General features: G+C 43.8%; 1 protein-coding gene across 24 annotated transcripts in view; it reads left to right on the top strand.

The window, feature by feature from the left end:
* ARPP21 (cAMP regulated phosphoprotein 21) overlaps positions 1–7,294 on the top strand; it is a 193,436-nt gene extending 186,142 nt beyond the window's left edge. For all 24 annotated transcript variants that reach the window (XM_042888339.1, XM_042888353.1, XM_042888340.1 and 21 more), the window contains 2 exons: positions 5,160–5,311; positions 6,490–7,294. In XM_042888339.1, the coding sequence (XP_042744273.1) occupies positions 5,160–5,311; positions 6,490–6,747 (410 nt within the window). In that variant the 3' untranslated portion in view covers positions 6,748–7,294. The remainder of the gene's footprint in view (positions 1–5,159; positions 5,312–6,489) is intronic.
* The last annotated feature ends 5,988 nt before the right edge of the window (positions 7,295–13,282 follow it).

Below are 13,282 nucleotides of genomic sequence, written 5' to 3'. Positions count from 1 at the left end.
TTAAAGATAATTATAGCCTGGCAAAATTGTGGAAATTGGTACTGTTCAGATTCAGTCTGCAAAGCTTGGGGAGCCATTACTTCAGTGGGGGGAAGCAACCTGAAGTAGCCCAGAAATAATCATTCAGCGGTCACCTTATGTATGTGAGTTCTTTGCATGTGAGGTCAGCTTGATGGCAACACTGATATGGGATCAATGGAAAGAGATGAAGGAATGGGAATCCATGTCACACACAGGAGTTCAGTGCTTTTCATTTTAAGACTCAAAAAATATCAAGAGCTAACTGGCTAACATTTTCCATAAGTTTTTGAAGTCTGGATCATGTAACTGAATGCCTGAATTGTACTGGACACAGTGCATGCTCTAATCATACCTTTCTTCCCAGAAGTTCTTATTAAGCTGCCACCTAGCAAGTCGTCCATTCTCATTTTGGAGATTTCAGGTGACAGCAAATGCACTTCATCTCCAGGTCAGTTGCACCCTTTCTAATTACAGGTTCTGCTGAAATTTTGCACTTTATTTCTAATCTGAAGAGTTCTAGGTTTATCTTCCAGCCATGTAATGTAATTATGCCATTTTCTACTCTGCTAAAGAACCATCTACCAGCCAACTCTTGTACCCAGCCCCATGAGCTCTCCTGGGGTCTTCCTTTGGAATTCCTTTTGGACTTGGCTTGGCCAGGTTGCTGCAGTGTGTTGCAAAAGTACACACCTTTTGGTTGTGCCCTGGGTTTGCTGGTGACCACGGCTTGGCTTCTTGAAGAGCTGCACTGAAGGAAGCAGATGAGCTTTCAGATCACTCAAAAACCACTGCGAATTTATGTGCTTGCATCTGTTGAGTTTGGAATGCAAGACACTGTTAGAAACAAGTGGTGAGAGCAGAGTAAGATATGCGGTTCAGGGAGTCGTGCCAGGCAAAATTCTCATCGTCCAAAGTGCTGATTACTTTTTACCTGGAGTGCTGATGCACGTAATATAAAGCTATCTTGCTAATATATGCTTCAAATCTGAAAGGAGTGGATGTGCTGTTCACGAAGGACATGCGCTGAGGCTAGCAGAGCACCCAGCCTGCTATAATTACAGCTCTGGGTGATGGTACTGGCAGGGGTGCGAGACCACTGCATTTTCTCTTTTAAGCTCCATAGCCTCATTAAGAAATTAAAACATTTGTGGGTGTTTCATGTGGTGTTTCTCCCTCTGGGAGGTCTCAGCTAGATGACTGTCAGCATGGTGATGCAGGCTATAAAGGTTCAGAGCATTACCTTGATGATACGTCGGCCTCTTCCATTTAGACTGCAATCCAAGGCTCGTTTTTCCTCTGAGGCGTTCATTGAAATTCTGCACACGATTTGTTCCTCTGGTTGTTTAACAATGTCTCTCATGTTTGCCCTGATTTAAAAAATCCTCCTTTGTAGCGGAGATAACATGGAGCAGGATGATATAATTGCAGTAAAGAGGCCCAGGAGCTCACAGTAATAGGATGGTTCATCTGATGTGTACTGCCATTAGAAAATAACCCACGTATGTGTGTTCTCAGGGGACAGTAAAGAGGCTTTTAAGGATTACACTTTATGTAGTATGAAAGCTAACGAGCAAAAGAGCAAGTATGAACAAAACTTACTGCAGAAAGCATGGTGTCATTTCCTGTTCTCACCCATTTCCTGATACCTGTGTAGCCCCAAAAGGCCCATCTCTGCCCAGCAATGCATGGCTTTTCCTCCAGAGCCTTTTGAGAACACCGTATTTTCATTTCATTGAAAAATAAATAGCGTGTCAGAAGCATGAGAGAGCTGAGTTCCAGATTGAAACCACCATGTGTGGTTCAAATAGTGTTGGGGAAACAGCAATCTGATAGTCTGTGCCTTCAAAAAATGGGTGGTTTGCTAGAATGATAAGAGTTTCACAAGCACTGCTGAAGGGCTGAGATATTGAGGCCATCGGGAATGAGGAGTCTTCTCCCATCTCCATTCTTTCTCTGAACTGTGTGTGAAGACATAAGAAATGAAGAGTCAGAACTGCCAAGTTTTGGCTGCAGAGGTGGAAAATTCAGAACACCTGTTTTCTGGTATTAACAGCTTCTTGTACAAATGACTGCTGTAATGTGCCAGTTCTTTCCTCTCGCTTTTGTGCAGGAACAGAAGCCAACCAGTAACCTTAAACATCCCATACACAATTCATGATTCAAGGGAGCTGTGGTCAAGAGACTGCAGTAGCTGCTTCTGGACCACAGAAGTGACAATTTCCCTTAAAGAATAGTCAGGACACTGTGCAGGCAGATTCTTACATTAAGATCTCTTTGCTTCCATCTAATCACATTGGAAGCACATTAGAGTACATCCGAAGTACTTTTCTGCTTATATTGAGGCCCCTCTGGGTGGTCAGAGCATTGTAAATGGCTTGCACAGGAGAGTGGGAAAGAGGGCTTCTACTGGCAGGGCAGTGAGGACTCTGTGCTGGGACATGGACGAGGGGTGTATGTGCCCCCTGGGCTGAAGAAAGTACTCTGAAGAAAGAGTAATGGGGTCATTAAAATAACAATCCACAGCCTGGCAGACTTCAGCTCTTGAACCTTTTTAACACTTGCATTCTTGTACCTAAACTGCACAGTGGTTATAATGTCAGCTGGAGCACCTCTCCTATGATGAAAGGTTGAGGGAGTTGGGATTGCTTAGCTTGGAGAAGAGAAGGCTCAGGGGAGACCTCATTGCAGTCTTCCACTACTCAAAAGGATCTTACAAGCCGGAGGGGGGTTGACTTTGTACACAGGTAGATAGCGATAGGACAAGGGGGAATGGATATAGACTGAAAGAGGGGAGGCTTAGGTTAGATGTTAGGAAGAAGTTCTTCACTCAGAGAGCAGTGAGGCACTGGCACAGACTGCCCAGAGAAGTTGTGGACGCCCCATCCATGGAGGAATTCAGGGCCAGGCTGGATGGGTTCCTGAGCTGTCTGATCTAGTGGTTTGCAACCCAGTCCACAGCAGGGGGTTTGGAACTAGATGATCTTTGAGGTCCCTTCCAACCCAAGTCATTCTATGATTCTGTGATCTACTAAGCAGTGTTTACTGATACAGAGAAGGATTTTGTCAGTACATTTTGGCAGGTAGAAGTTTTCTCAACCCCGTGAGATGACACCTACGTGTTCAGCATAAAGGTGGCACCTCATCATTTTCATAACTTGTTTCAGGTTGATACCCATGTCAGCACTGGGCAATAAATTAATTGGTGAATACGGGGCACAACACTGAGGTGAAGAGACAACTATCAGCAGCAGCCTGATTAAAATAATGATAATGCAATTACATTGAGAGCTGACAGCAGGGCTGCTCTGATGTTGACCCCTGTGGTGTCTGTCTGTCTGTCTGTGGAGCACCTGTCACTACCCTATGTCAGTGCATCACGGTCCAGAGCCCAGGTCCAATATTTGGTAGCATTCCTCAGATTCGCATCACTTGGTCTCTGGTCCACCATCAGTCCATTGGTAATTGGTGCATCTGCGCCTTGATTTGACAAACGCCACTGATGTGAAATGAATTATCTTGAGGCTTCCACTGTCAGTTCCTCTCTGCTTAAATTTTCAGTCCTGCAGATATCAGAATAGCAGTGCTAAATTTTTTATTTCTGTCCTTTCTGCCCTCTCTCTCCATAATTGGTATAAAGGAGCAGAAGAAGACTTGCGGTTTTATTATTGCTTCATAAGCCTTCTTTAAACTCAGTCACAGCATTTCTGATACTGGTAATTTTTGTGACTGAAAAATATGCTGACTCTGTGTTTGTGTGCAGGAAAAGAGCAAATTTGAATGTATAATAATCTGATGCATTGGGGAGACGTTTGACGCTATATTCCAGCCAAGTTAATCACTTGCAGAATTAATTTTTGTTTTTATTATTTTGCCTGGCTGACGGGAGACATTAATTCAGATCTATGGAAAAGGCATCCTTAGTGCCCCAAAATGATCAGAGATCCCAGAGATCCCCAGCATTTCTCAAGCATCAGGAAAGGTTTTGAAGGAAAACTGTCAGTTCTCAATAGACTGTCAGAAACAGAGACATAAGTAACTTTATTTTTCTTACATAATGAAGAAATACTCAGGTGATGATTTCCAATTCATTGAGTGTATCAAACCATGTACTTTATTCATGAATATAAATTGAGCAGACGCAACACACATTTTTCATATAAAAATAACACAGCATTGCTGCTTCTGATAATTCTTCTTTGCCTGAAATATGCTTATTCTGAAAACATTGCCACAGAGTTAGTAGTGCACTGCACAGCTACATGTTAAAAACATGAGTGCTAAAGGACGAAGATGACTCGAGGAGGAATTATTCACAGATCCATAATGACCCTGGCTGGCTGTATTTTTCAAGGACAAGGATCTTTCTACATCTTCTTTTCTGTTTCCACCTTTTCTTTTTGCAAAATTCTTCATCTGAAACCACTAGCCTCCACCAGTAAGCTCACTCTTACCAGCAAGGCTGGGTCCTGTTGCTGTCACATTGTTTCCCATCCACGCCCCTGCCTCTTTAACAGCTTTGCCCTCTAGATCTTCTGGGCTTTGCCCATTTCTCAACCAGTCCTACAAAAGCTGGTGCTTTTGAACGCAGGCCAACGGGGGCCTGGAGCAGAAGCACCAAAATTTCATCCCTGGGCAGGTACTTCTGAGTTCCTCTTGTGCCAAATGTGAAATGAGTGGGGAGGAATATGACCCTTATGTCGTATGTGTGCCAGTTGTACAAAAAACTTTGCGAAGGGGAGCTGCTGAGTATATAGATGCTGTTCTTGATTAAATAAAGCCATCTCTGTATACGTCATACTAGTGCAGCATTGCAAGGGAGGTAAGAGGAAGGGAGGGTTCTCTCTGAGGCACAAATCTGAAGATAAGAAATGTGACCTGAAGGAAAGCTGCCAGGTAAGATGGTGATGGCCAAGTACTGGTGTCCTTGAAATGCATGGGGAGTGGCCTCAGAGGAAGAAGCTGGCAGCCAGTGGCACCTTGTGTCTGCCTAGGGCTTTAAATTGCATCTTGACGTCACGTGTCACTCAGGGTGGCCTCTCCCCTCCTGCAGGGCTGCAGGATGTTCACCGTGACTGAGAATGGTTTTAATTGCGACCCTAAAAGCAAAAGCATATGTGAAGGTGGCATTCTTCTTGCAGGTTACCAGCCTGTCCTGCCGAACCAGCAGCAAGGGTTCCAGGGCCTCATGGGAATGCAGCAGCCTCCCCAAAGCCAGAGCCTGATGAATAATCAACAGGGAAACCAGGTGCAAGGCATGATGGTGCAGTATCCAGCCATGTCGTCTTATCAGGTATCACAAGCTGCAAGGACTGCTTTTTTTTCTTTGCAGAGTGCGTAATTGAATTAAGTTTTCATGTCACGGAATGGTCTTTATTACTTCATTAGGGAAGCATGTGGCAGGAGGTCTCCAGATAAATGCCCTTTTAAGTCAAATTGGTTTCTCTGCTTCCTGTTTACGTATTCTTAGTACTCCCGATTTTCATTGTGAATTGGGAATACATTAAATGAACTATTTATTACAGCCTGCAGTGCGGGTGAAACTTCACAAAGCACGAAGGAATTATACTACTTCTTGTGCCAAAAATTAACTGAAGAAATAAGAGACAGAAACACTGTTCTCTTTTCCTTTTTTTTTTTCTTTTCCTGCCAGTGCAGTACTGCTTTCTGTAATAAAATTAAGGGCTTTGCCTGATCCAGTTAACAGTCACTCATCTGTGAAGACTGTTGCCAGTGTCTTAAGAGAGAGGATCTCACCCTGCCTTCTGAGACATGCTGTGGCCAGAGAGAGATTTGTTTATTGGAGTTACAAAGGATGTGACTTGTGTTTTACCAAGGCCATAAGTTAGCCAGACATCTGCCTTATACCTGGGTTCTGTGAGTTATGACAAGAGCCTACAAGACCACCTACAAAGTGGCTGGTGCTTACGTTTCCTGGCGATCCCTCTGGAAAGTTATGAAACTCAATGACGTTAATCCATTTCCATAGATTGCACTGATAAAGCATCCATTCACCTCTTCCCTGAAAACACGACGTCAACCCAAATGGAAATGGAGGAATTGCTTGTGTATTTTTCCCTTTATGTCTTCAGATTTAATATACAGAAGATGTGTTTTAAAGGTAATGAACAGGTTGAAGCCCTGCACTTTTTCAATGGCCTAAATATATTAGAGTTGAGTCTTCCATTTGCACTGGTGTGGGCAATTCATCCTCAGCCATATATCATGGCAGGGCCACTTGATGGTACCAAGAAGCACGGTGATTTCGCTATAACCCATCTCTAGTTGAGTTGTTGTCTGTTTCAACAGAAAGTCCTCAAGGATTGGAACCATTCTGAGCAGCAGCAGGACATTGTTTGAGCATGCTGTATACCTAAATTCAGACAGAAGGAAAACTCAAATATTCAGGACCTACTTGAATTTATTTACTAATTACTGCTTTTTTCGACCTGTTTTTCTACTCCTGCCTAGGTGCCAATGACCCAGGGTTCTCAAGGACTGCCACAACAATCATATCAACAACCAATCATGCTACCTAATCAATCAGGTCAAGGAACACTTACAGCCACTGGAATGCCTGTTTACTGTAATGTCATACCTCCTGCCCCACAGAACAACCTACGGTTGATTGCCCCACACTGCCCCTCCAATAACGTTCCAGTTATTTCTGCTAGCTGCAGGACAAACTGTGCGAGCATTAACAATGCAGGGTGGCAGGTCAAGTACTGACGCTGTGGCCTAGCGCGGATATACGAGGATAGCGGTGCATTATCTGACAAATATCTCATGGCCTTCAAATGAAGAGGAACACAAGAGAATGATCAGTTGAGGACATAAGTACTGACTATGCTCAAGTGATTTGCTGCTGGAAAAATCTGTAAAAAAATAAAATAAAATAAAATTTTGAAAAAAAAAAATGTTTGCTGGTTAATGGTGCATATTTTTGTCATGTCTGCTAGGTATGCCTTTATAGCTTAGCTAGTGACATGAATTCATTGAGGTAAGATTTTTTCCTACCACTGAACACCACTGTGTAGATTGTAATATCCCTGATTCGGATTAGTTTTGTACTTTGTGTTGAGTTTGTGAAGCTAAAAGTATTTAAAAAAATATAATAAAATCACATTGTACCAAAGCTGTAATGGAGTTGAAAAAAAAAAAAAAAAAAGAAGCAAGAATTACTGAATGGAAGGAATAATTTATATACACTATAGAGTTTTTTTTATGGATATATACTGTATTGTAGTGTTTAATCACAATAAAGCTATTTGACCTCATGGAGAAAGGTCATCTTTCTACCACCTGCTTGGTCTCCTCTCTGTTTCTGAGTGAGTGATCTTCCCTTTGGTTCTCTATTGTCTTGTTTTAGGTGAGGCTAAGGGGAAAATTATGCTTAATGGGTTTGTGGGAGTTTGGGGAAAAGGCTAAACATCTTAATATACAGCACCATAACTGCAAAGGCCACTTAGAAATATGAGCATACACACTCAGAGGTGCCAGATTATCTTAAACTAAATTTGTGCATTTCCAGTCCCCAGCTCCACTGACATCACCAACATGATTTGCTACAGCCGCTACCTTACACCCGTTCAAGAGGTTGAACGTAAAGCACAGATGTCCAGCAAACCTCCTCCACTGGCTGTGGGAGGTCAGTTGTCACTGGTGCAGCAGCCATAGCACCCAGCACTTCTTCCACAGAAAGATACATCCCAGTCATTGCTGCTGTAGCTATAAGGACATTTGAAACAAAAGGATGACTGCCCATGAATCTGATCCGTTACGTTCACGTAATGGGGATGAAATATACATTTGGGGCTCAGGCTCTTAAATCATGTGGAACAGTGCTTTGCCAGAAAGTTAGATTTTTATCAAAGTTTTTGCAGTGTTTCTCATTACATTCATGTTCACCCAAATTCCCAGCTTGTTTTGATCAATTATTCTGCATTCATAAATGCTGCATAGAGTTCCTCAGACTGCTTCAGCGATGAGAACATTTGAGTTGCAAATGTGTTTACCAGACAAGTGTGTTTTTTTCTCTCACTTAAGCAGCTTTCAGATCAGTTCTTTAAGACAGGCTGCAGTTGTGCACCCCAGAATTCTGCACACGTATCGTGAGAAAGCCTGAGATTCTTCTGTGTGTAAAATCAGCATGTGTCCTAGCAGGATTTTAAGTACACTCATGTTGATAGTAGTCGCCAATGCCTTTGGCCATGGCTAATCCAAACGTGAAGCAGCTTTGGTTTTTCCCTTAAGAGCAGCATTTCCTTTAAACACTTCAACTGTGGGAGCACGAATCACACGAGCTACAACCCACATTTAAAACAAATATTTTTCTTTTCCATACGATAAACATTTCTGTCTTAGAGTGTGGGATTTCTACTGGAATGCAGTCCTGCGGGATAGTAAAAAAGCGGAACACTGACTTTTATGTAGAGTAATCACAACTCATTTGCTGAGAGACAGTCAAGAACAAGAGCAGGTAGGTAAACACGACTTGCTCCTCAATTAGAGGTGAAACGCCTGGGGAGAGCAGACTGATTGAATTCTTTTTCTAAATCAAGACACAACATTTGAATTTTGCCTGTGACCCAGAACTCTCATTTCAGACACCCAGCGTCGCGTGGCTTATTTGCTTTTTAACGTTTTAAACGCCATTGAGGGTTCTCTCCTAGCATTCATATAATGACACATAATTGGATTTGCCGCTGCTGAATGAGCGATTGCGGAATGAACGGCTGTCCTTCCCAGTCAGAGCTTGAATCCAGCAGGAGGGACAACCAGTGACCTTGGGCAGGGCAGGTTGAGCTGGTGGGGAGGGTAAGCAAAGCACTGTATGCAGTGTCTGGAGTAAAGAGACCCCTTAGCAACCACTGTATTGAGATCTTGTTTCTTCTCCGAAGCATTACTCTAACCTAATCGATCGTCCTCTGCGTCACGAGATCCGAATGAATTGCCTGCTGAAAACCACCTCCCCTCAGCATCCTACATCAATGGGCTGTAAATTCACGTGGTGGCAACTGGGAAGGGAGTCAAAAAGCAAAGCCTGGGAATGTTGCTTCTGTTAAAACACAATTTCCTCACTTTCTTATGCCACTGTATTGGTCACGTCCCTTTGGCAAACAGCATATCCATGACCAATGCTGTGAATTCCCCTCTCTGCTTATTCAGTGAGTGGCTCACATAAAAGATGCAGACAGCCTCGTGCAGGAGCACCCACCTGCAGAGCCAGAAACCTTTCTGCTGAAGGGCGGCTTTAATTTGCTGTGTAAATGGAGCAGCTTCAGGAAGAGGTCACAGCCACCACCCAGACACAGCCTACATCCCATGATTTTCTCACTCTCCATAGAGTTTGAATCTCCTTAGGCATAAGAGGAAACCAAATTTGATCTCCCTCAGCCATGAAAAATGTGCTAATTATTAAGGTAACATATACATGGGGGACACATCTCACATGGTGGGGCACGTAGGTGCTTTACTCTGGAAGAATTTATAATGGAAGAATTACAAATTAATTCTGCTTCCGTATCAAGTAAAGTACAAAAGTTAACCTCTAATTTAATTTTTATATCATAAAATTATTTTTTAAGCTTTTCTAAATTTTACTTTTGTTACTGAAAATATTCTGAACTGAATTGCTTAGCAGCTTTCTGCTATTAAACTAGAAATGCATTCAGCCACTGACAGAAGAAGAGAAAAAAAGAAAGCAATTTGTATATAAATGCAACCAAAATGCTGCAGAATTGCTTTGTGGCTGTGTTTTTGCTTTCTCCTTTTTTAGATTTTGGAGCTGATGGAAAGCTCTCCCATGGCCCTGTATATATTTTGTCACTGGCTTTTTTTGTTGTTGTTTTGTTTAAAATTCTTTATTTGCACTGAAAAAAAACCCCAAAGAATTAAGTTGACTGCATCAGAGGACACTGCTTAGATTTCTGGATGTGTCTAACTCATGTGAGCTATACATCCTAACAGAAGACAGATGCCATCTGCTATTGTTTTGCCCTTTGTACTACACGAGAAGCCAGTGATTTCCTTCTTAAACTGTATTCCATTATGTTTCCATTTAACTCCATGTGAACAGCTTCTTGTACTCAGACTGCATAAATTACTCCAGCAGCAAGGAATGGCACAGGGAGATAGCAGCATGCTGACAGCATCCCACTCTGCCCTGTTAGCCACTCTGTAGCATGACAACACATGCTGGCACCACCACTGGGTGCTTGAATGCTAAAAGAGAAATTTGATTCAGGACCCACAAGGATTACCAAGTCCAACTCCTGGCTCCACACAGAACCGCCCAAAATCCAAACCCCGTGTCTGAGAGCAGATGCTTCTTGCACTCCAGCAGCTTGGGGCTGTGACCACTGCCCTGGGCAGCCTGTTCCATGCCCACCGTGCTCTGGTGAAGCGCCTTTTACCAACCCCCAACCCGGCCCTCCCCTGGCACAGCTCCATGCCGTTCCCTCAGCCTGTCGCTGTCACACAGAGCAGAGCTCAGCGCTGCCCTCCGCTCCCTGTGAGGAGCTGCAGCCGCCATCGGGCCTCCCCCCAGCTCCTCTGCTCTGGGCTGAGCAAACCCAGCTAGACATACTTGGTGTCCTTTTCTAGTTGGACCTACAGAGCAGCTCTGGCAGACTGCTGACACTGCAGTGCTCCACCTGAATACACAGCTACTGCCTTGCAGACGCCATGCTACTGAAACCATGGAGCATTTGCATTCTTCTACTCTCACCCACACTTCCAGAGAGATAATCCAGAACTGCCTGAACACTGCCAGCAAGGGGCTGCCCCTGCCCTGCAGGAATTCCTGAAGGAGGAGCCACCTGAGGAGCAGACCAGGTGCCCAGCCCATGCAGGGAGCAGCTGCTGGGTGAAACAGGAGCCTGCTGGCATCACCAAAGGAAGAAGGCACAGAGACAGCAGCACCCATAGGGCCCCACCACTCAAGCACCCTAAGAAAGCCACCACCCAAACCAGTGCTGCTCCAGCCCTGCCAGACCTGCAGCAGCAGCACACAGGGAAACGTGCCAGCCTCTGGCCCCCTCCCTGCTGCCACCAAGTAGCAGCCTCTGCTGCTTGCTTCTGCTCCTCCATCTGACACGGGACACAGCCTTACACCCGGCCCAGCACAGCAGGAGCTTCCCCAGCACCCACAGGCAGCAGAGCGGCAGCTCCTCAGGCCCTCCTCACCTCATCCCTCGCAGCAGCCGTGCAGGGGCAGCCCCGTCCGGGCCGGCACCCCAGGTGGGACCCACTGCAGGTACCTAAATTGAGAGGTGATAGATAATATCTGGAGATACGTTTGAGAAATACACCTGGAAATAAAATGTTTGAATAATAAACCTCTTCAGTTGTCACGTCTTTTTAGTCATTCATTCATTAATTCATTCACTTAACGGTGACATCTCAGATTGACTGTATTTTGTCTCTCAAAAGGAAGTAGAAGCAATGGTTCAAACAATGTAATGATTTTCTGTAAGAATGAAGCTCTAGATTCTTAGCTTAGAAGTAACACAAACTCCAAAGCATTATATTTAATTCTGCTTTATATCTTCTTAGCCCTCTTCTGGATGCTTCCTAACAGCTTTATGCCCTTCTCAGATTGCAATGCCTAATCCAGCACCCAGCGCTGGAAGTGAGGCCACACAGCACAGAGCACAGCAGGACAAGCCCTACCCTTACCTGGCTGGCAGTGTGGGCCCGATGCATCACCTCTGGGTATGGTTGGCCACTTGGGCTGCCAGGGCACAATGCTGACTCATCTGAGGAGACTCATTTCTTTAGACTTCAGGAATATGCTACTCACACTTAGCCCAGGACCTATTCTTTACAAATGCCCCCATCTTCATGCTTAGCTCATCATACAATTTCTGATGTGGAACATCACCATGTTCTCTCAAGCAGTGGCTATGAGCTCAGTGCAGAAGATTCCCATTTCTAATTGAATTTCTGCCCCTGGCCTGGCTGAAGGGTTGACTCTTCCTTGCTGGTTCCTCTTGTTCCTCTGAAAATTGGATATAAGGAGCTTTTGTGGCAGTGGACTGATGGTTAAATAATCAGTGTCATATAGAGTTCCCAAGGTTGGCTGGTCCAGCATTCAGTAAGCAGCATGAAGTACTGCTATACCACTGTATGTTTTGTAGTGTTAGAATTTGTGTATAATATTACTAAAAATTCTGCTTTCCAGCACATGGCATGGCAGAAGAACAAACCCCCACTCTGTGGTTCTTCATGCAATGTCTCACCAGTCATGGAAGGAGAAGGCTCCTCACTATCTCTCCTGATACAAGGACGAGGGGAAATAAAAGAAATAAAATGCTTATTAAAACAGAAGTTTTCAAAACAAACAAAGCACCCTTTTTTCCCCTTTTTTTATTTTCTCAAGGAACGTATAGACAACCTGTTCCACTGCTTGCTGTGGGATGTTAGGCTTGGCTTCAAATATGGGATGGGGCTGTACTGAAGGTTGCTAGATACAGAGAACCTGTGTACACATAGAGACAGATAACAGCCTAAAGAAATATCACATAATTGCCCTATTCTTAACCCTTCTCCAGATGCTGTTACAGATGACTGGTGATGAGCCTCAGGCCTGACTAGATACAGCCCTTCTCTAAAGCAACACTCATCATCCAGTGCTTAATAAATGAATTAAAAAGCATTGATATCATCTGGCATCAGCCTGTAAAAAAACTTGTAAGAATCAGAAGGAGGAGGAAAGTCTAACATGAGCTTAATTTTCATCCTTGTGCCAAATGCCTCTAACTGTACAAACAACCAACCATTCCTGGCCTCATGCAGCATGTTGTTCTGCTGCTCCGAGAGGGATGTAATGCCATGCTGAGGATGTAATAAGCCTTCCAGTGGGAAGTGCCTCATGATAGCTTTCCATCATCTTTCATTTCTTCTCTGTAGCATGTAATTGTTCATTAGCTTTGTAAAGAGTAATTATGTTTGAACAACGCTTTTGTGCTAAGAGGTTTTTCCTTTAGCTGATAGTAATTGAAATACTTTTTCAGGTGACTTTATTTTTATATAATCTGTAATTTTAGGTCAAATGTCCTGGCTTTTCTGAGCATCAGATATAGTTGCTAGTAAGAGTGTTTTTTACAGTGTTTTGTAATTGACTTAACAGAGGTTAATTGATGGAGGCACTGTATGAATAAACTGCAGTGGAGCACCTGAGATTAGCTCTTAGGCTGAAGAACAGCAGCTGTTCTGGGTAAACTCATGGATGGCTTGCTGGAAAGCAGAACTGAAGTCTTCT

The sequence above is a fragment of the Lagopus leucura genome, unplaced genomic scaffold (genome assembly GCF_019238085.1).
Source record: "Lagopus leucura isolate 7727_CA_CO unplaced genomic scaffold, USGS_WTPT01 Super-Scaffold_100157, whole genome shotgun sequence".
Lineage (NCBI taxonomy): Eukaryota > Metazoa > Chordata > Aves > Galliformes > Phasianidae > Lagopus > Lagopus leucura.
This window is presented reverse-complemented; position numbering and strand designations above follow the sequence as displayed.